This window comes from Lissotriton vulgaris, chromosome 5 (assembly GCF_964263255.1).
Source record: "Lissotriton vulgaris chromosome 5, aLisVul1.2, whole genome shotgun sequence".
NCBI classification, from domain to species: Eukaryota; Metazoa; Chordata; class Amphibia; order Caudata; family Salamandridae; genus Lissotriton; species Lissotriton vulgaris.
The window spans coordinates 833,244,179-833,268,104 of record NC_141693.1 but is presented as its reverse complement, the minus strand read 5'-3'; the positions used below and the strand labels follow the sequence as shown (position 1 = coordinate 833,268,104).

At 47.0% G+C, this 23,926-nt stretch overlaps 1 protein-coding gene across 9 annotated transcripts in view; it reads right to left on the bottom strand.

Annotated features, from left to right (window-relative positions):
* Positions 1 to 23,926, bottom strand: part of PPP3CB (protein phosphatase 3 catalytic subunit beta) — a 1,016,614-nt gene that overhangs the window by 396,213 nt on the left and 596,475 nt on the right. For 6 of the 9 annotated variants that reach the window (XM_086922326.1, XM_086922329.1, XM_086922328.1 and 3 more), the window contains 3 exons: positions 4,112 to 4,251; positions 2,718 to 2,795; positions 2,523 to 2,617 (listed from right to left, as the gene is read on the bottom strand). In XM_086922326.1, the coding sequence (XP_086778452.1) occupies positions 2,523 to 2,617; positions 2,718 to 2,795; positions 4,112 to 4,251 (313 nt within the window). The remainder of the gene's footprint in view (positions 1 to 2,522; positions 2,618 to 2,717; positions 2,796 to 4,111; positions 4,252 to 23,926) is intronic. The other 3 variants (XM_086922332.1, XM_086922333.1, XM_086922334.1) reach the window with 1 other exon arrangement.

Here is a 23,926-nt window from a genome sequence, read left to right as displayed (position 1 = left end):
GGCTGTGTTTCCAGAAACAATCTGCCCAGAAATAAGTTATTTAGCTTCCATCATGGAGTTCCCAATAATTTGTGATCACTGAGGGGACAGACACTCCTTAAGTGAATGCATATGTAACCATGCATTTGGTACCTGATCAGTGTAAAAGGCATTCAACCATAAAATGTCATGATCACTCTCACTATCAGATGATGTGGTGTCTGAAACACTCTATCTGGAATTTGGTAAGCTTTGTCCACCACTGCACTCAGTGTAGCTCCCAGAAACAGTTGCATCTGCTGTGGAGAGGGACTGGACTTTATCCTATTGATAGTGAAACTTAACTGATTTAGAAAGGAAATCATTTGCAAATGTGAGCGATGCATTGTGCCTGACTGTTCCCTTTATCTGTAAAGAATCAAACGGATGAGATAGAAGTAGTGTTAGTGAATCCACTTGTCTTTCAAATACAAACGGAAAAAAAATAGGGAGTGAAGCCACTATTACATGTCTGATCAGATTCACCAAGGAATCCGGTGAGACATGAGCACAGTTTTTAGCATGGGAACTCTTGAAAACTGTTTCTATGAGAGAAGTCATCTTCCTTCTCAAACACCAAAACATGGGGACCTTATGATATTCTGCTGCTCTACATATGATTGGAGTTGTGTCACCTTGTGGTGTAAAGTATCAAAGAGGGTAATCCTGAGGATCTGTTCTGTAGTCATGCCAAGCATTCTCCTGTTCATTACTGAGCACTGGGTCGTGGTACAGAGGGCAATGAATCAGGCGAGTGCTTTGAACAGATAGGAAAAGATATCATCCAATGTGATCTGTAGGTGACATGGAGACACAGCTGGGCCATCATTCTCTTTTTTTAGGGATTGGATAAGGCCTCCACTCCTCTTAAATGGCTTCCTCAAAATGCACCTTTCATTTCTTATGGGCAAAATGTTCTGAGGAAGAGGATCACACAAGAATGTGACCACTGTCTGGGTCAATGTAGATGGTGGCCGTCAAGTGTCATGCTGTCCACTCTCTTCTTGAGAAGAAGTATTTGTTGACAAAGAAAGTGTTCATGACTTCAAACCAGATATCAGCAATGAGGGTAGGCTGGCAAGCTCTAAGACTGGAGACTTGGCCTAGAGGGAGTTCTAGCATTGCACCTTCTCTCAGAGATGAACAGACTGATACAATAGAACTCCGGCGCTGCATCTTGGAATTAAGTACCCATCTCAAATCATGTTGGTGCCAAATAGTTGCTTTTGACTGAAAGGTGTTGCAAGCTGGGAACGCGCTTTGGTTATGGACCCTCTAGCATTGCACCTTCTCTCAGAGATGAACAGACTGATCCAATAGAACTCCGGCGCTGCATCTTGGAATTAAGTACCCATCTCAAATCATGTTGGTGCCAAATAGTTGCTTTTGACTGAAAGGTGTTGCAAGCTGGGAACGCGCTTTGGTTATGGACCCTCAGAAGACAATGGTTACAGACCCAATGTTAGTCCGATCACAGGAATTTACTTTTGCAGGCCCCATCCCCAAATGAGTCGCTCCTGTGTGACTTGCCTCCAGGGTCTTTGATGCTTCAGTTGTGAAGCAGTCAACTGTGGAATTATTAACTTTCTGTTCTCACCAACTATGCAGCTGTTCTCCGGCATCCAAAGGTAAAACTTTGGTGTGAAGTAGAACAGCTGAGAGCATTTGAAAACAGGTCTAAGCCTGATGGTGGGAAAAATACCAAACAAGGTTGGTGCCCTGGTGCATTGTGGGTTCCAGGGAGAACTATCACAAGTCGCCTCAAAACCAAAAACAAGGTGTAATGGGTTTGTACTTAAAACGTGTACATGTACAAAGCATGCATTGTTTATAACTGATGTTTTCATATCAAATACCTGGAGTATTGTATACTGAGTTGCTGTTGTGTGGTTTGTGAGACTTCACTCTAGTAAAATGACAGTCCTTAAGGCTCTATTTGAACATGGCTACATAGATTTTCTGTTCTCCAAAAGAGCCTTTAATTCCATTACTTATAGTGGCATAAATAACAACCGTATTAACGTATGCGAGGATTCACAAGTTAAACAACAATCAATGTGCATATGTATAATATCTGCATAATCAATGTTGAAAATATCACATATTCATAAAAAGAAATCAAAATGATAACTATATCAAAATTCATTGCCCCTCATATTCTCACACGTTATTTATTTTAGAAATGTTTGCAGCACACTATGTTGCAAAAGTCTACAGGCATTAAGGTACAGTAAGGACGCATAACACACAAGGTCAAAATTGGATCAATAATTTAACCCAATAGAGTGACTGAGCTGTAAAGCCCGTTCCTTTTCAAATATTTTTGCTTTATGAGGCATAACCATTGCGTATGGAAAAATAAAAAGACATTGTGTGCTCTATACAAGATGCCTTGACCCAGAGGACCAACACTAGGGAGAGTCTACCACTGAAAAAACTATTACATATATCAAAAAACCTAAGCACTGTCAGTAAGCATAGATCACACACTTTGATTGTCTTACCTTTATTATTGTAGACATCTAAGTAATTAGGAGCTGAAAAAATTGTTATAAGTGATGGGAACCCGGTCGTCTGACTTTTCCTGTACATTCTATAGCTGTAAAGAAATAAGTAAATAGGAGTTTAAAAAACAAATCTCAGACGCAGTTTAAAACGTGCGTACCGAAATACCTGAAAATTATTTTGCATTTGCTTACCCTGCATCCTGGGCTTCATGAGCTCTAATGATTGACAGTAAATTATTCTGTTGCAAAAAATCACAAACAGCAGGATAGCTGTGTATATATAAAAAAAGAAATCAGAGTTGTAAGGGATTCACTTTTTAGACATATCTAATTACTGTACTTAAAAACACTAAAAAGAAATGTATGACATCACAACACAAATATTAAACTAAGCATCAGACCGTATCAAACTGTCAGGCATAGAACCATTACACCATGTGTTTTTAATTCTAAAAAAAATCTATAAACATCTTACAATTTATTACTAGCATGCCTCAGTGAGACATATCACATCATACGCTATTTGCACTTAACTCATTAATAAATAATAATGCAAAGTTAAACTTAGGAATGTGTCAAGAGAAGCACCATAGTACTAAATGATTACAAGGATGTTACATCTGTTTACCTCATTTAATGTGAGAGCTAGGAAGCAATACGTATGCCCTTCCCCGCCCTAACGTGGCTAATCTATTTAGGTTTCAACTGGAGGAGTCACACCCTTGCTTTATGGGAACATACTTTCCTAAATAAGTTGTCGCACTAATATAGGATTACAGGCAAGGTCCAAGAACTTGTCCTAGTCACCCACCAAACCATAAGCTTTGCTAGCAAATTCTTACACTAGCATCACCTGTTAACTCCTAATCTAATTCCTCATTTTCTTGTCTTGGCCTCCGAATCCTCTTTAATATATCTAGTGTCCAAATAAGATATCCAAGTCATTACTACACAGAAAAGAGGCAATTACAGTTTGGCATTAGAGGCACTGTTCAATTCAATAGGTGAATCAATAATTGTGACCAAGACCAGGGACCCTTCAAGTGAAAGTTCAAATCATATTCTCATTTCCCCAAAAAGACATCGCAGTTGCCACCATTCCAGTCTAACATTTTTTGGGGTGTATTTAGGGGTAGATAATGTATCTTAGATAAAGTCCAAACATGTCTTCTCTTGTGAATACAGTTTACACTTTGAATGTTGAACAAACAGGTGCCATTGAACAAAATAATTTGTTGTATCCTCAATATTACTGTTAAGAACTTATTTTTCAAGGCATCTAATTTTGTGGATACTGCAATGTCACTCAATTCCGCAGAATATGTGGCAAATGCCACTAGTTTGAGTTTAGGGACTAAAGAGTCACATTGATACAGCAGTGGTTATAATGCCATCTTGGAAGGCCACCAGGGGTCGCATTTAATGAGCGAAACAATATACTGGCTATCATGTTTACTTCCATAAGACTATAGACTTTTGTGCATTTCTGCATAGCTCTCTGGAGGCAACTTAAAGTTAAAAAACATAAATAAAGACTGTCTCTGAATGGTATTTCAAAAGAACACACATTTAGTCTCAGTAATTACCTATAAAAATAGGAACATCCACGCACAGTGTTATGACTAAAATGTTCTTGCGACTTTTCATTTCCAAAATCTTCTGAGGGATCAGACCACAGCAAGTCACACATTGGCCCAAATGCTGGGGGCTCTTTGAACCGATCTAACTGTTACAAAAAAGATGTTAAAATACAGAATGAAAGATGCCCCACAAAAATTGTTACTTCATTTTATTATATTTAGTCTACTCAAAATTGAAACGGTCAAGTTAACTGCTTTCATGACATAACAAGACAAAATTCAATAAACTCTGTTAGACTGGTCAGCCTTAGGGTGGTCTTTTTGTTTCACCCCTCCTATTTGTGGTAGATTCACTTTTGTTGGCCTTAGGACTCTGTGTACTTTACCCATGATAACCAGTGCTAAAGTGCTTGTGCTCGCTCAGTGCTTGTGCTCCCTCCTCTTAACATCGTGACATTGGTTATACCAATTGGCACCTTCAATTTACTTTTAAGTCCCTAGTAAATTTGTACTCCCCGAAAACAGGTTCAGTAAATTAAATGGTACTAGTGGGCCTGCCACATCAATTGTGCCACCTACTAAAGTAGCCCCTTAAAACACGTCTCAGGCCTGTCACTGCAGCCTGTGTGTGCAGCTTTAAACTGCCATTTCGACCTGGCAAAATTAACATTTTGCCAGACCTGAAACTTCCCTTTTTAGTGGAGTGGTGTGGCTCACTGGTTAGAGGCGGCAGACCCAGAAGCAGAGAACGGCCCGGGACCAGGGTTCAATTCCCGACGCGGCAGGGTTGTGGACCAGGGTCAGCGGACTCGATAATTCTCGCCTCGGTGCCTACTCTAACCAGGGATCACACTCGGCAACTCTGGGTATTAGTTTGCCTCATCTCTACAACGGCCCCCCACATTCGCCAGGGATGCCTGGTTTCACTTTGGAGATACCCAGTAGGGACCATCTCACAGGGATAGCCAGGACGGGTTCCCCAGCAGTCTTCAGCCCCACGACGCCTCAGGGCAGCAGTGCGCTTTACAAGACCACATACATACAGATAAGTCACCCCCAGGGCAGGCCCTAAACAGCCCAGAGGGCTGGCTGCGGCGTATTTAAAAAGTTAGACAAGCACTTTTACGTTTTATGTGTCCTGGCAGTAAAAAACTCTTAATTTATTTTTTCACTACTGCAAGGCCTAACTCTCCCAAAGGATAACATTGGGTTCCCGTATCACAGTTAATAAGTGCTAACTTTCAATTGGGAGCAGGTACAACTATCGAGTTTGTTGTCTAAAAAATTGAAATTCAAAACCCTCTTTAATGGTAAAGTCGGATTGTAAGTCGCAATTCTGAAAATAGCACTTTTAGAAAGTTATTATTTCTTGTCCTAAACATTGGTGCCCGCAACCTGTACCCTGAACCACATGACTAAGTGTAGCTGGCAGTTGGTCTTTCTGTATTCCTCCCAGTGATACAAAGGGTGCACAGATGTTGGCAGGATGGGCTATCTCTGTCAGGATGAGGAGGAGGAGCTGTCACCTACCACCTTTTCACATCACAAAGGGTTTTGCCCAGCACACTCACAAAGGATTTGACACTAGACCTTTGGGTCCCCCGACAAGCAGGGGCCAAAGCAGAGAGTAAGGAACCTTCAAACACATCTGGTAGTTGGAATCTCTAGAAACTTCTATTTAAAAAATGTCATCAGATATAAATATTGGACCCTTACACCCACTCTTCAGTGCACATCTGGACCTGTGGAAAACTCAGAAGGACTGCTGAGCTGCTTTGCTGCAAGAAGGACTGCTACTCTGCCTGTGTGAGAAGGACTGGACCTGCATCTTGAACCTGGGACCACTAGAGTGACAGCAAGGACTAGTTGCCTATCCTCCTGATAAGAGCCTCAGGGACAAAAAAAGGCTCCAACCACCTTGAACCTGCACCTGGGCTCTGCCTGCTTTGAGGCATGACCCCTCCCCCCCTCTCAAGTCGAGCCACTCCAGTCCTGGACCATTGAAAGTTGGCCTGAAGGTGCTCAGCCAGCCCAGCTCAAACAATATCACCACAAAGCCTTGCCACACAGCTACAAACTTCATTACAACCGAAGCTGAGTGACATGAAGCCCTACAAAGACTTGCCGCTCAGCTGACAGCTTCAATGGAATCAATGCCGACATACGCAATCCTGCAAAGCCTCGCCAGCCAGCTGCCAGTTTCATCTGAACCAACGCAAAGCCTCAACATACAGGTTCATTATAACCAATGCAGCGTGATGCAACTCGATGCTGGACCTCCCATCACCACCCTCCCAACTCCTCAATAGAACAAAGTGTGACACAACTCAACCCAGGACCTCGTATCACAGCCTTCGCAGCAACCCTGAACCAACAGCAGACAACGTAAGGCTTGCAAAGCAATGCTGTAAAGCTAGTGCTCTAAAGACATAAGGTACTGTCCAGCAGACCAAACTTGGTCCCTGTATCCAGCCTGTGCTCCATTGCGGTTGGCCTGAACTTGTGACTTTGTCCTGGTCCAGTGCAACCAGATAACAACAGTTGGCCCTTTCTGCTTTTAGGCACTATTTTGACCTAAATGTTTAAAATTGCATACCTCTGGTTCTACTAATCAGATTTTCATTGGTTTGGTCTTAAATTATTTATTAAACTTTACTCTGTTTTTCTACATTGGTGTAGGATTTTTCTTGTTGTTTTTCACTTTATTACTGTCTGGCGTGCTGCATGAATACTTTACACACTGCCTCTAAGTTAAACTTGACTGTGTTTGTGCTAAGCTACCAGAAGGTTAAACACAGGTTATAATTTGGCGTTTGCTTGTGAATTCACCCTGATAAGGATTGTAGTTGCTTCTTGAGTAGAGTTTCACCCCCCTCAACCACTAACCCAATTACTTACAGCCTTTAGGAATGTAATTGCCATTTACTGGAATAGAATGTAATTGCCATTTGTTGGGTAATGAATGTGTAGCCTTGCACTGAGTGCCCCAGCTGCAGTGATATTTGGATCCTTGATAGTGATTTTTGGTAATGAGTGAACACAGACCACACGTGTGCACCATGATCTAGGCCTGTCTCATGGATTGCGATCTTGCTTAGGCCAAGATGGGTGCCCAGAGCACTACTCTTGTGTGGTGGGGGGCTAATGCTGAGAACGGGAGTTAAGCAGCTCATTTGCGATGGTGGTAGCATACTGTTTTCAAGTAATTATGATCAATAAAGTGTTCAGGCCTTCTTGTCTGTCACAGGAGTGAGGCCTACAGATACGTTTGTTCCACTCCTGTGCACTTAATTCACCCTTGGCCTACATCAGGATGAATGCAGCACCACACAACGTACCTGTGCTGCATGTGGGCACTGCGATGTATGTGTGGCTGTGAAGCGGTGCAGTACATCCACATGTGTGTTGCATGTGCTCACAGGGATGGATAGGATCATGTGAGGGGCACAATCCATGGAAGCCTCTGGGTTCCATTTCGGAGACCCAGGGCCTGTTGGAGAAGCATTTGGAGAAATAGGAACCCCCAGACAGATTTATGGATTGCTGCATTCCTGAGACATGGGTGGGACACACACTGGACAAATGACAAACGAGGTTCTTCAGCATACTTTAAAAGGGCTCTGATTCTAAAAGAGGTCACTGGCCAAAGAGGCCTGTGCACATCTCAGGAAGGAGATGGGGATGATATGAGAATCATACACAGTTGGGCTAGGGGCCTTTGTAATGTTTTGATGAACATATATAAGTGAGGCTGACAACCAGGTGTGTTTCTCTTGTCACTCTCATTATCTATGCTTCAGGGCTATCAAGTTTGGAGACACTGCTGCTTTGAGAGAATGCTTGCCGGAGGATAAGACAGAAAATGGGCACTTCAAAGTGGGAAACCCCTATGGCATGAACTTCAAAGACTCAGACACTAAATTACACTTATGTCTGGAAATGGATTATAAAAGTGGGAGCCTGGGCCTCCCACCTTTGTCAAGCTGAAGCTGTTCATCAGTGTGGAGAGCCTCAGCACTACTTCTGATGTTGACACCTATACTCGGGACTGAGGTTCTGCCAGTCTTCCCACTGGATGAAGAGACATCACCCACATGACTCAAGAATACTCCCCCTGGAGCCTGATCAAAGACCAATGGACCCTGCAAGGAGACGGAGATTGTCCGGAGGGAGCAAGGTCCAGTAGAAATGGCGCAAGGTCTAGTATACATCTCTCTGTCCATACCGCTGCACGAGTAAGGACCCGAGGCAACTTCGCTTATGAGGACATTTTGGCACCCTTGAGTTTGTGTCAAGGCAGAGTTGACATAGATTACCTAAATAAGCGGGTTATTCACAACCACCAGTGAAACCCAGTCTGGATGAAAACTTACTTCACATCATTGGTGCAGTACTGTACAGTCAGAAACTGAGAATTGTGTTGCGACATGCACATCACTATCGTTCTCCCTTCTGTTTTTTACGTTATTCGCCTATTTTCCTTTTTGGTCCTGATAAAAGTCGCTGCACCTTTACGGAGAGCACTAGGCAGAAATATGTCGACCAACACTTATCTATGACAGGTTGAATTCCTTCCTTTATAGAACTTGTTTTTTATTCCTGGACTATGGAGGCCCTAATAAAATTATCTGGCCTACTATAGAGTTAGTTTCAGCTCACATACCACTTCTTGGTCCTCTCTCACACTCTGCCTACATCATTGGTTTTAGGAAACCTCTAGCAGAAACACTGCAAACATCGCAAGCTCCTCCCTCTCAGAGATGGGGTTGTAGCCCACATTGCAATTAGGCTTGCGATATGAGGAGGTTTCCCTATAATGAAGCATGTTACAGATGAAATACTGCCTTGTGGATACCAGGAAGCAAAGTGTGAGATTCTGGTCGATCAGGAACAGCAGACTGTTCAGATTGGCTAACCGTTTGTCCTAATGTGACTCTGATACGCCAGGTTGGCACCACGGAGAAAACTGGACTACCACACCAATCGACCCGTCCGCCTGTGTGCATATTATGTGACCCCCGTATGTCAGGTGGGGGCGGCTGCAGTGAAGAGTGAGGGTCACAGCCCTGGGGCTCCGCTGTGACGATAAGTGGGCTGCCACCTTAATATGCTGTTGCAGCCCAAGTTGATCAGCTGGGGGTTGCCATGAAAGTTACAGGGCCAGCGCCCTGGTGCATCATTGTAACGAGGAAATGGTCATTGCCTTGTGCTGTACTGTAACCTGAAGGGGCCCCGTATGTCAATTTGTGCTTCTCCCATGTGCTGGGGGCTGTGGTGAAATAAGTGGGCTGTCACCCTAAAGCAGCATGAAGCTGTGAAGAAGCGGGTTGTGATCCGTGTAGGAAGAGAAACAAGGCATTTACCAAGTTCAGAATCACAAAGGATCTGCCAATAGATTGAGAAAGACTTAAAACGTGACAAGAGGAGGCTGTGGATGCCAGCTGCATGGACCTCAGCATTTCAACGTCTGCTCACTGCTGGGCCGGATTTGTGCTCTGAACCGCCACTCCAGTGAGAGCCGGTAAGACTGAATAGTAGCGGGGCCTTAGAGGGAAGGATAAGTTACTTACCTGTAATCCTAGTTCTCTTCCAGGGGTATACTCATTAAAGTCATAAGCACTGAATTATCTCCGCCCATGAGCGGGAACCCGGAACACATAAACAATATACATATATATGTGTAAATATAACCAAAAGTACATAGTACTAACCAATTATACACATATACATGTATAATAACCCTAATATACAGCCTAACATTAATACATAGGCTAATCAAACCAAACCTTACACACGTTCTGAAGCATGAAAATATGCTATATATCAATGCAATAAACAGGCATGAGCCTAAAATGCATTTCATAACCATGAAAAACCTTTTATTTTCATCAAAGAACCTGTTGTAAACAGTTATTAGCCTAAAAGGCTGCATATGAAAAAATGTCTGTGTATAGAAAATCAGACTGGCACCTTGCCTTTAAGGCCCCAGAGAATCTGCACACTTTGCCTTTAAGGCCTCCAGGAGAACTCTGTTCCCATCATGCCCCACAGGTGACAGTTAGGTCAGTTCTTTTTTCCGGCTTGTTCTGTGAGGAACCTGGAACTTGAGCTCTGCTCATTTGTAGTATTTTCTGTCAGAAGTTGGTTTTTTTCTTGTCATTTTTTGGCAAAATATAGCTTTGGTGGTGGTTTATTATCCCTTTCTGACTAAACTGTTGGTGTTTTTTAGTCAGAATGCCACCTTTATTTTACAAATGCCCTTCCTGTGGAAAGAAGATGTCGAAAACTGACCCACACTCTGTTTGTGTGGTGTGTCTTCCAGCTTCTCATAAGGTGGAAGAGTGTTATCACTGCCTCAACCTTTCAAATAGGACTTTAAGAGAAAGGGAGAAAATGAGGTTGCTGGGACTTCTGGAGAGAGAAAACCGTGGTGAGAAGAGTTCCAAAGGCTTGTTACCATCTGCTAAGCCATCTTCTCAACCTAAACGTCGAAGATCAGCGTCTCCAGAAGGTAGAACTAAGAAACATCGACTCCAGGGAGCGTCGCCGTCAAAAAAGGTGCGCTCGACGCCAAGAACCAGATCGCCGTCAGCAAAGTCGGCGTCGAAGAGGGCTCCGTTGACGTCGAGGTCTTCACCGGTGAGGCAAGGTTCAGCGTCTCGGCAGTCGCCGTCGAAATCCTTTTCGACGTCGAGACAATTGGTGTCGATTGCAGTAAGGACGACGTCGGGAGTGCAACGTTCGACGTCGAAGGATCGTGAGAGGTCGACGTCGAGGGAAGAGAGACGTCCGACGTCGATGGATCGTGTGTCGACGTCGAAGGGTAAAGTGTTGACGTCGAAAGGGAGTCATCGATTGACGTGGAAGGATAGACCGAGGTCGAGAGAGAGACGTACATTGTCGTCGAGGAAAAGGTCGACGTCGAGAGGAACGTAGGTCGACGTCGAAGCTTGCTTCGGGCTCGAAGCATAGAGTGTCTAGGTCTCCCCCACCTGAACACAGGTCGGCGTCGAGACTATCAAGACCAGCCTCTCGGACCTCAATTAGGTCTTTGTCGAGGTCAGAAATAAGTCCCGAACCTATAGTGGAGACTTCCCCGCATGATCAGCAAGAGGACAGATCTGCAGTGGGGCAGGAGATAGTGCACCAGGACTCTTCTGTGGTGGCTCATTCGGGCTCAACCTCAGGGCAAGTGTCAGATGACAGACAATTGGTGCCCAGACAACGGACTCCTTCTGGTTCATTGGTCTCTGAACACAGTGCAGCTTCCAAGTCTTCAGCAGGGCAGAATATTGTGGGGGTGTCACCTGAAGCTTCACCTGAGCATACAGAACGGCCTATTACCTTCGAGCAGCAAAATGCAGAAGGGCCCCACGCAGCACTCGGTAAGTGTGGAGGGGGTAGCTTTGGTGCAAAAGCTGCTCGGGGTTGGGGCTTCTCAAACCCCAAAGCACAGCGTCGAGGGAGCCTCGGGAGCTGCACGGTCAGCACTTCGTGGTTTTTTGCAAGATGGCCGGCCCCACGCTTCAGGTCGCCTCCACGGGTCTCAGATTCGCTGGGACTGTGGATCGGGCTGTTGGAAGGCGGGAAAGCTGGGTCTTGTCAATCTCTGTCGCTCGAGTTCCGGCAGGAACTGCAACAAAGCAAACGGTGAGGCGCTGGATGGTGCCTGTTTGCACAGGGTGGTCACTCCTTGACCACAAGGGAGATTCTTCAGTCTTCCACTTCGAGTGGGATGTCGAAGGGTCCAGAGTTCTGTATCAAAGTTTCAGTCAGGATAATCTGATGTGCGCTGGCACTGCTCCCACCTTTATTCCAAACTAGTGGGCTGGATTACCTGTAAGGTCCCTCCTATGGGTGGGACCAGGGAAGGGGTGGTTACACCCCTTTCCCTTTGTCCAGTTTTGCGCCAGGACTCGGGCTGGTGAGCCCCAGAACCGGGTTGACTGGATTATGCAAGGGGAAGCCTTGTGCTCCCCAGGCAGTGTCTAGTTTCATTCAACCCACCCTGCCCCAATACACTATCTCCTGTCTGGGGAGGTGTAGCACCTCCCTGCGACAGGAAACCCTTTGTCCAGGCCTCCCCTGCCAAGTTTCGGTCAGCAGTAGGAGGTCAGACTCGTGTCAGTGACAGCAGCATCCATTTTGTGATGCTGAGGCTCTGGTTAGAATTAACCGCGTTTTAGCAAAGTAACATGTCTTCTCCCTCTAGAGGGGTGGAATGCCTCCCCTGTCGCCAGGACTGGCGAGGGGGTAGTATTCCAAAGCGTATGACAACTTACACGACATGTTTTGATAAAGCCAAACCAAAGTTAGCACATAACCGCAATGGATTATAATGCACTTAAGAGTATATGGTATGGCAATATCCCGGAACAGCTAAGGGAGTAGGTCCCGACAGCTGCAGACAGGCTCAGCTCATGCTAGAGCACCATCTCACATAAAACCAAGTACTCTGCCTCCAGGATTGTTAAGGCCTGCCATAGGAGTGACTTATAGGTATATATGTGTCCAGATATAGGTTTAGATATAGGTATACTATATCTAAGCAAGGGGTGATTACACCACCTTGCCCCAGCTGAGTGATCAGCCAGTTGTGTCAATTTAAGGACCAGCCAGGAGTGGCAAAAGATATGCTGCAGCCCCTGGTAGGCCTTGGATGCACCTATGCCCTGGGCACCTATAGTGCACTGTACAGGGGCTGATAAGGTGTCCAGTACCAGATTTGTTATGCACCTAGGGTGCATGGAGTCCATTTTACAGAGAGAGCAGATAGCCGGGGACCCTGATTAGCAGGATCCCAGGCCAACTAAGTCGAAAACCAGCTAAACACAACACAAAAAATCTGGGGTAACCATAGTCAGATATCCATCCTTCTACAGGTACTCACTATACTTGACTGCCGCATGAATATCTGGGGAACAAAGTATCGCATTTAAGCAAATATGGAGTTTGTGTAGTGCGGAAAAGCAGGAATAATCGCGCACTCCCGGGTGATAAGCCCTCCATGTATCAACTAACCCCCATCTTTGTTGCCGATCCCTTTTAGCTTTAGAGATCTTATGAATAGGGGTGTCCGGGAGAGAGGGATGAGACCTATCCAGGGAAATAGGAGGAATAGAGTTAAAGTCCCCATCCATTATCACCGACCCAGCCTGATATGTTGCCAATTTCCTAGATAGCTGGGTGAAAAAAGCCGGCTGTTCTGTGTTGGGTGCATATATGTTGCTCAGCACTACATCCCTGCCATTAAGGCGACCCGCACCCATCACATATCTCCCCTCTTGGTCTGTTAATTGATGCATAGGCTGGAAAGGAATCCCTGCCCTGATCCATATTAATACTCCCTTTGCAAAGGCGGAATAAATTGTATAGAAAAGCTGACCCTGCCACCTACGCTGCAGGGCGAGACCCTCTTGACGTGTGATGTGTGTTTCCTGAAGGAAGGCAATTTGGACCCCTGTATGAACTAAGTATGCGTGGATCTTGTGATGGCGCACCATTGTATGCATGGCCCTGACATTCCATGATATGCATTATAATTCAAGTAATGAACCCACAGTACCCTAGTAACCTTCTTAAGGTGATACGTCAAGGCCCCAAAACCATCCCAGTACAGAACAAGAAAAACCCACAACTCCCCCTCCCCAGAACAGGCACTACAACGCTAGTCTCCATCCAAACTAATTATACACTGGGTATCCTCTAGTAGCTACAGAGAAGCTAAGGGGGGGGGGGGGCTACAAGACGATGCTGCCTTGCAACAAATACAACAACCAGAGCAGCGCTCATGCCTCCAACAGCAGCAATCACCCTGTACTTGGGGGCGCACAACAAAGGACCTGGAGATCTCCCTTCACCACCCTATCATCCCAACCGAATAAGAAAAGACAGAGCAGTGCCAGGAGGCCCGGGAAAAGGATGAGCGACAGCGCAGAGGGAGGAGAAAGAGAGAAATAAAGGCAATAAAAGGCATCAGAACAGTCAAATAGGATCATCAGCTGTTCCTGGAGTAACATGTGGTAACGTAACACTGTCAACTTGGGACTCATCCGAGTCTGCCCCATCGGATGCCTTCTCTGACTCAGGTTCAGTTACAGACGGCATTGTATGGTCCTGCAATAGTTCCGACACCACCAGCAGTGCATCACATCTCTCTCTCTCTGCCTGGGAGGCACCAGGAGTCAGCATGGGTTTGCGGCGATGCCTTGTTCGTCTATTTCTTTGCGAGCGTTACTCCCCCGGGGGAGGCGTGTGTCGTCGCTCCGTCGGCCCGCAGCCTGTCTTGTAGGATTCAATCCAGTCCCACGCCTCCTTGGGATCGTCACAAAAGTGAGTCTTGCCATCTAAAACTATCTGCAGTCCAGCCGGGAACATCAAGGAGTACTGGAGCCCTTCATAAAAGGACGTGCAGCGGCGCTGGACCTTTAACTTATAGTCAGGGAAGACCGACACTCTGCTGTTATCCACTGTATCGGGCCCTGAGGAGCGCGCCTTCTGCAGCAAGAAATCCCTGCCCTTATAATGAAGGAGTCGAGTGACCACCGGCCGCGGGCCTCCCCAGCGCCGGGGGTCGGGCAGGGACCCGGCGAACCCTCTCTAGACTATAGAACTGGGTCAGCCCAGTAGGTGCCACCACGTCTCGAAGCCAGCCCTCCAGGTAGTCAATCATATTAGAACCTTCTACTTCCTCTGGGAGACCCAGTACCTTTACATTGTTCCTGCGATTACGCCCTTCAGAATCTGCAGCTCTTTTCTCAAGTGATTGAAATCAGTGGGAGATATCCCCCATCTGGGCAGAGAGGGACTGCTGCACCGGTACCATGTCCGCCAGGGAGACCTCCACTTGCTTCACCCGGTCAGCCAGCTTGGTGTGTTCTGATTGTAGGAGCTCCAGCCCCACCGCTATATTAACAATGTTCTGATGCAGCGTGTCTTTGGTATCCGCTATAGCCTGCAAGACCTGGGCCAATGGTTGCTGTACTAAGTTGTCGGCTGGCGGTTCGGGTGACTCTTGCCGTCTGCGGTAGATCTGTCCTGGGGAACCCCCATCTGCTTGCCCCTGGGTTTCCCCATGTCTCCCAGGAGTGCAAAGTCACCAGCCAGGCAAAGATGAAACAGTGCTGCCCCCAAGTGCAGGCATCGAGACAGGTGCAAATGTCAGCCTCACGTCGCAATGTGATGCCGTCGATCAGGTAGTGCCCTCTCTTATTGTCTGTGTGGATCACAGATGGCCAGGTACCAACATCCGGTTGCCACAAGCAGGCCCCAGTCAGAGCCACCAAGCTCTTCGATGTCACTCACCCCACCTCCCTCCTGGCAATACTCTCAGCACAGGGTAACACCTCTCAGGTGCTTCAAGTACCCTCTGCGTCAGCCTGCCAGTGGTCACCCCTCCACTAAGCGGCGATGTCACCAATTTGGAGTCTCCAAGCAAGGGTGCCCAGGCCCCACAGCTGTCCACCCCAGGGAACGGGGGAGGGCGCACGGCACACAGGGGGGCAACTGCCAGCACGACCTCCAGCACCCAGACAGATGAAGCAGCACACTCGTCAGTGGTCGCATTAAATGTCAACCCACACTGGGCGACTCAGCCTCCAACCGCCCGGAGTGAGGGGAATCCCAACGTCTATGCGGTCTGTGCAAGAATCACAGTGTTCCATGGACACAATGGCCGGGGACAGCCACTTCCAAAATGACGCTGGTGCTCGTGCACTTCACTGCCATCCACGGCGGATTACCCAGGTGAGTCCCGCACAGGGATGGCCCCCTCGTCTCCCACACAAGGGGAGTGCCACAGCAGCAGTGGCCCCCAATCCAGCACCAAGGTGGTTGTTTGCTGTGTTTATGGGGAACAATGTTTCCGGCACAGCGGCCGGTACTGCACGCCGAGTGAGAACTGCGCCACACGAGTCTCACCTAGATAGCCCCTTCAGTGCTTGGTCAGGCAGCCAGGACCCCCGTTTTGCCTCCGGGGCCAATCAGGCTATCGCGTGGATCAGGAAGAGCAGCTACACGGTCTCCGGGCGCTCTGAGCCTCCGTGTGCCGCCATCTTGATGCCTCGGGCCAAAGCCCACTCCTCCATGCAGCTAGGTATTTGTCTCGCCTCAGTTGTCCGGGACCATCAATTTAGGATAAATGCCGAGGCAGGAGCAGAACTCCTAGCTCACGCGTCCATCTCCTTCGGCCTGCAAGTCACGCCCCCGAGCTACACTTGAGTGATAGATCTCTTTTACTTAATGTTTCAACACTGAACCTCTGTCCTTGTATGCACCGCAACCTCCTTTTTTAAAGCACTATTCCCTATTGTATGTAACCTTCCTTGCAGCTGAATTTCCCCGGCTTTTAAACCCTGCTAACAGGGGGGCTCCTCCATTAGGGCAGAGGAGCGCCACCCCACTGCTTTGTCGCAGTGAGATAAGCAGAAAATAAAATGGTATTTTAAATACCATTTAATTTTCTTCTTCTCGCGATGCGAGAAAGAAGAAGGCAGGGGTATTTCTGATTGGGGAAGGGCGGGAAGATATGACTGGTTAGGGGCGGGCAGGTGGGCAGGGCGGGGAGGAGTGGCTTTCACCAATGAGTACCCTGACTGTTTGGTCGGCCCGGGCCGACCAAAGCAGTCATACGCACTCTACATTTTCTCTACGTAGGCTGCATGCCTCCCTACAGGTGTCCAGCTGGGGTCTGTCTGGGACACCGCACCAATCACAACGCTGCCATTGCAGCATTGTGTTTGGCTTACAGGAGGAGAGGGAGCGTGCCTGTTCCTGTTCTGGTGTAACTGCAACACATGATGGACGGAATGCTGAATGATTCAAATATTCTCCCCCAGTCAAGAGATTTGGGTTAAATCCATCGTTCTTTTGCCTACTACGCCACCCCAGTTTGGACCATATTCAAATTAGTCTTGACCCTGTGCCTCATTGGAACAGTCCAGACCGAACTGCCAAGCCAGGTCCTCCCTGAACCGGAAACAAGCATCCTGGGACTTCGGGGTATGTCACCCTTCATCAGCCAGGCTAGCTTGAATCTACCTCGCACTCCTCCTGGTAGACTTTGAGAAATCCTTTGATTCAGTGGACTGGGGGTTCTTGGATGATGTCCTGTCGGGGTTTAATCAGCGTCTTGTATGCCCGCCCGAGGGTGCGTGTTCTGGTGAACGGGGTCCTATCAGAACCATTTTTTATCTGCAGGGGAACGAGGCAGGGGTGCCTGCTATCTCCCCTGTTTTTCGCTCTGGTGAAGGAGCCCCTGGAGGCCCTGATACGCTCGAGCAGACAGGCGCAGGGTTGGGATTGGCCCAATACAGAACCAGAAAAAATCTCTCTTTACGCGGACGATGTCACTATTTATTTAGGAGATCCTGCGAGGTTGGGCCCTCACTGCCTCCAGATCCTCCAGTCCTTTGAGTGGGCCTCCGGTCTCCAGCTCAACCCCGATAAATTGGTCCTGGTCCCCCTTCACATGTCCAGAGAATGTTTCGACTGGCTGTCCGCCATACTGTACCGCCACCATACATTTAAGTATCTACGGATATGGGTGACTCTACTCCCTGAACTCAGCTGGGCTCTTAATGTTACTCCCCCGGTGAAAAGGGCTAAGGCAGACCTTCTAAAATGGCAAACACTGCCTCTAAATCCCATGGGTAGAGTCGCTCTTTTCAAAATGATGATTCTCCCCAGATTTCTCTACATGCTTTAAAGTACACCCCAACTTCCTGAGGACTTGGTTCCGGGAGCTTAACAGCATGGCTTCTAAATTCCTCTGTGGAAAGGGGGGGTCCCGATTGGCTCTGGGTGTCTGCCGCATCCCTTCCTCTGACGGGGGCCTAGGGATGACCCATTTATATTTATACTACCTGGCCACACGTCTGCTCTTACTGCACGACTGGTTTAACAGAGGCTGGTCCGATCCGGCATATAGGCTGGGACTCAGTGAATTGGGTTTGTCCAATATCCAGTCGATGCTGTATGAGGAGCCTGTTTTGTCACGTCTGCCGGAAGTGACGCGTTCTGTGTTCCTGGCCTGGCGGGCTGGGTTGCATCATACTAATTGGACTTACACATTGACCCAGTGTACACCCCTGTGACAGGGCACTTGGCTCAGGTAAGTCAATGGGCTACAGGGCTTTCGGTCCTGGGACCTTATAGGTATTTCTCAACTGGGTGACGTATGGGTGGGCGATCATATGCGCTCCTTTCAAGACCTTCAAGCTAGATATTCCCTACACCACTCACAGTTTTTTAGATACTTACAGCTGCACCACGCTCTTCAAGCACACTTCAAAACAGGTACATGGCTCCCAGATCATAGCCATCCTGAGGCACAAATCATGCTGGGGGATGGGAGGGGGGCATCTCCAGCATTTATCGGACACTCATTAACAATACCTCAACATCATTAGATCGGCTGTGGGCTCAATGGGAGGATTGGGTGGGCACCTTGGACGAGGTGGACTGGCTTGATGCCCTTATGGCTCCTATGACAGTCACCGCCTCAGTCAAACTGCACATGGTACAGCTTTATTTCTTACAGGCTGCATACCTGACCCCGGCGTGCTTGCTTCGCGCAGGATTCCAGTCGACCCCCGCCTGTGCCAGATGCAGTTGCGAACCTGCTGACTTTCTCCATATAGTATTTGCCTGTCCGCGCTTGGCGCGAATCTGGGGAGACATTGAGGAGGAACTCACCAAGGTATAGGCGTGGAAGATCCCGCACGACACGAAACATGCGATCTTAGGCATCACAAATGGACCTGATGGGTCCAGGAATTAAAAACTGTTTTATCACACGGCAATGGTGGTGTCTAAAAGGGACAGATCGACTGCTTGGAAATGCCCTGACCCCCCCCACCATTGGGAAATGGCGAGCCGGGTTGACTGGTGGGCCGCACAGGAGAAGACCATGTATGAAGCACGTGGCTGCCCCAAGAAGTACCGTAGGGTCTGGGGGAAGTGGTTGGGGGGCATGGTTTAGTCTCGCCGGGGATATTCAAAACTTTGTCTTTTTTAATTTGTATGACCTTGGCCTACAGGTTGTCCAGAACATTGCATACATTATTTTGTTATCATGGTGTCTTGATGATTGGCTGGTGCTTTTTGTGAAATCAATAAAAATGTGTTTATCGAAAACAAAACAAAGGTCTGCACATTTCCTGAAAGTAGGTATAAGTGTACTTGCTAGCTCAAATGTGTCTCCTTACAAATAAACAATGTTTGTGTCTGGTTGCCTGTGATCGATTACACGCCCTCTCACTATTTGGGCTGTTCTCTTTCTTTCCTGCATTACTTCTCATTTAATTTTCATTCACGACCTCTTTCTCTCTCGTTCTGCATCTCTTTCATCAACACTCTCTCTTTTCCCCTTGCTTCATTGATTCCTTTCTACGTTTCTTACTTTCTCTCTCGCCGGCTTCCGCTCTCCTCAAATCCACCTCTCTCAATGTCCCTCTCTTTCACTTGCACAATGTCTCTCCTCTCTCCCTTATATGTCTCACCTCTCAACTCGTCTTCAAGTGCGCGCTCTCTTTCCATCTTGCTGTTTTATAACCCTTATTATGTTTCTTTCTGTCTCCAAACCTTCCTTGTCCCTCTTCTTTTTCCTCGCTCCCACACTACCAGTCTCTCTCACCTCCTGTCTCTCTCCTAGATCTCTCTGTCACCCCCTCTTGCGCCCTATTCTATTTTTGCTTTTTTAATCTTAGCTCTGTCTTCTATTGCTCTTATTAATTTTTATTTATTTATAAAGCGCCAGAATCGACCCCCGAAGCGGTATCTCTGCGCTCTAGACGGGCCACGAGAGGAAAGACCTAACAACTATGGATCGGAGGTAAACAGGAAGGTTTTAAGCTGTTTCCTGAAGAAACCTCTCTCTCTCTCGCCACCCTCTCACTCTTACCCTCTCTCCCTTTCTCCTTCTCTTTTTCGCATTCATACTCTAACTTTTTATCGTTTTCTTTTTATCTTTTTCTCGCTCGCTCTCTTCTTCCTTTTACATCTTCTCTCCCATCTCACCGTCTTTCTCTCTGGCTCCATCCCCCTCTTAATCTCTCTCCCTCTCTCTATTACTCTATGGTTTTAGCTATCTTTTCTCCCTGTGGTTCCTCACTTAACACAACCTCTCTCTCTCCTCTTATTTGCCCTATTCAACCTCTCTCTCACCTTTCTCACCCTCTGAATCCCTCTCTCCCTGGGACATCCTGTCTCTCACTCTTCTCTCACCTTCTCACTCTTCCTCCTATATTCCTGTGTCTGCCATTTCTCTTGCTCCCACTTTCTCGTGCAGCCAGTCTCTCTTCTTTTATTCTCATTAATAAAAATGCCACTCTGACATAGCAGCATGACTTTGGCTCACTGCAGCTTCTCTAAACGCCTTCTGAGAATCCCCCCATCCCCCCCCCCCCCAACTCCGCATTTATTTACAGATGATCAGGAAATCTTGACCAGTGCAGCTCTGATAATCTGTCTCACTAAAAGCAACGTGCAAAATATCAGTGCCTACAAAGTTCCCCGTTTAATAACAAACTAGCAGTTTTCTGCTTTCTGGGACCTGCGATCTATGCTGAAAGCGCAACTAATAACAGCCTGGCTGCCTGCTGCTTCTTGGGGCGTGAGCTCTACGCTGAAAGCGTAAATATCAATAACACCCCAGCAGCATGCAGCATTTTGAGACAGGAGTCGTGCGTGGAAAGCGTAAATAATAATAACGACCCAACTGTCGCGTGAGCACTACGCTAACAGCGTAAGTAACAAGCATTAAAAATGCAATACGTCTCACCTTTCATTAAGTTAACGCCATTTGCTTTGCTACACAATACCATTAGCAAAGCAATGGCTTTAACTTGATCAAAGGAGAGACCTTTTGCATTTCAATGCCTGTGATGAGAAGCATGAACGGTGTACTGATGTCACACAACTGAAAGGGAAAGCAGTCTGAACCGTTAGGCACCAACAGCTTTCACTGTTATCGGTGTTCCAAAGGCATTTCTCAGCCCCATTAGCAAGGATCAAACAGGGCAGGTATCGTTAGAAAGAGTACAAATACCCCTTTCCAGCTGTTCCTGGCTTGGGGTACGCCACAGGAGGGTGATTCGCAAGCAAGGACTCATCCACCTATTGGCCACTATGATGGTGTTCTGGGAGGAGTGCCCCTACCAGGCATGGGACAGTGTTACCTCCAAGAAATTACTAATACAGTCTTTCTGCTCCACTGACGGGTGGCTGAGGGGGGTTACTCCCACCTCCCCCCACCAGAGTTCCTAGCAGGGAAAGCAAACCCCAAAACATGTTTAAAAAACAAACATTCAACTGTTAGCCAGAAATAGTTGCCTGATATTCAGCACTCTGACTTTCAACATGTATTAAATAATGAAAGAAAAATATGCAAAGTCCTTTTTAGGTCTCGCCTAGAGTTTAGCGCGTAAGCGCTTCTCTAGGAAAGGGCTCTTGGAATCACTTAAGACTTCCAAGAGCCTTCTCCGTGTGGGTGTGCCTCCTCCCACTCATCCCATTGGCCTTTGCGTGTGGCTTTCAATAATTGAAAGCACGCAAATGGCCAAAGACGGGTGCTTGTCCCCCCTCTCCTCAAAACTTGCACTCCCATGGCCTAGGGGTCTCGGGAGCGCGCAGGGTGCCATCTTTTCTGGATCAGCTTTACTCCCAGAGCGTTTTGCTCTCGGGAGCCAGCAGTGGCGCGCAAGGATGCCATCTGTTGTAGCTCACTTTACAAATGCTTTCACTTTCAGGGCCGCACGGCTGCGCTAGTTGTTTATTGTGTATTGATTGATTGCCTGATGCGCGATGGTCTTGACTAGGCGCTTTTTCGAATCTTCGGGGTTTATGGCATTTCAGGAAATGTGCCGTTTGTAGATATAGCGTCTTGTTCTGGTACCCTGCCTGTTTCTTAGCTCTTGGATATTTTGGCAGAGAAAGGATGTTGAGGATCACACAATGTATTCAACTGGACAAGCCAAGATCAGAATCTTGATCTTCAAGTTACATTGTCAGCACCTTGGCCAGACTCAAATATAATATTTGCTTATTCGTTGTGTTATGTTATGTTTTATTCTTTATCTAGAGCGGATACCTGAAACCTTGTAATTTCAAAGCTACCGCAAACCCTCCTGAATTTACTGAATCTGATAAAACTCGTCTTCCTATAAACTTAGGATTTATAAATCCAATAATTGTCATATAGGGCATATTTTCATACAGGGCATGCTGCGCGTATTTTGCTTCCACAGTGCGCCCGACAAAAGAAGCGAGGTGCAGGGAGATTTTCGGTTTTTCAGAAGATCACATAGTGTGGTCAGTGAAGTGGCCGGGATTAGAAGATTCCAAGTCACATGGCTCTGTAGGCAGACACGGAATGGTTTACTCCTTAGAGCATTCCCAACTATTGAAGTTACGGTGAGGGTAATGCCCTTGTGCACACAGTGAGATATTCCTGTAAGATTTTGGAACTAACTATTTAGTTATTTGGCGCTCAACTCCCAGCGGCTCACCGTACTAGCCACTCCTCATACAACTACAACTACAGATAGAAGGAGCGTCAGAAATTGCGTTAATGACAGTTTCTGACGCTCCTTCTATCTGTATTTGTCCTTAGAGCATTCCTCAATGCGGCTCTCTATTTCCAACACGGAAAGCGCCTAGAGCATGGGCCTTCAAACTGTGGGGCACCCCCCCTGGGGGGGCGCAGCATCCCCTCAGGGGGGGCGCGTACTCCAACCCACCACTTAAGCTTCTATTGTTCCTTCCAGGCCCCTTAATTAGGCTTTGTGTGTCGAAGCCCGGGCCGCTGCTGCAGCTCCAGCTGCTGGAGGCTCGTCTGGGCAGTGCCTGGAGTCTTATCTCCGGCACGCCCGAGTTTTTCTCAGGTTTTTAAAGACCATGTGCAACGCATGTATATCGTGGGCCTCCCCTGGGGCATAATTCCAGTCTCCCTGGTTATAGCTCTCAAACTAATATGTTCATGCTAAACGAAAGACAGCAGCGTTTATTAACAAGACAATTGTAACTTTGCAATAATATAATTTCATTTGGAGAAGAGTGCAGAGGTTGTTTATAACGGGATTGTATATTGCATTCAAGAGTTACCTGTGCCATAAGTTCATATTTTTGATTTTCTCAAGGGCTGCATGTAATATTACTAGTCGCATTACTGAAATGTTGTGGAAATAAATGGCCGCTGCAGCTGCTGGAAAGTAAGATATTCCCTTTGGCACCGATGCAAATTTCATCCCGCTCCGAATTTAGTAGGATCCCTGCACCGTCCGTCAAATCAGCCAAAGTTGCCACTCCAATTTTCGTTTGCTTCAAAAACTATTTCAAATCGTACAAACGTTAAGGTCACACTAAAAGAACTAGCATCATCTAAAATAAAACACCTGACCCTAGACAGTATCTTTTTATGTAGTATTTTTTGTTTGGGCTCTTGTTTGACCTTTACTACTGTTTCGATGTTGCAGGTAAAGGGGCAGGACTACGTGTTTAGCGTTTACCCAGACTCCACTACCTCAGTGAATGGACTTGACCCAGCTTCAGAGTTGAGGTGAGCCTGGTGCTTCCTAAATGAACTCTGAACATTCGTGTCCATATTTCACCCATGTTCCTATGTGTAGCCAGCTATACACCTTGTGTAATTTACCTGCCAGACACGAGTTGAGCACTGCTAAACTTGATAAATTTTTTTAGGTGGGTTACATATATCCACCACTTAAATTACTTTCATATTTCACTATACTAATTCACCACTAAACCTGTATGGGTTTCCGGCGTAGCGTGCTAATCGCCCAAACACCGATTCGAGCCTCGTCA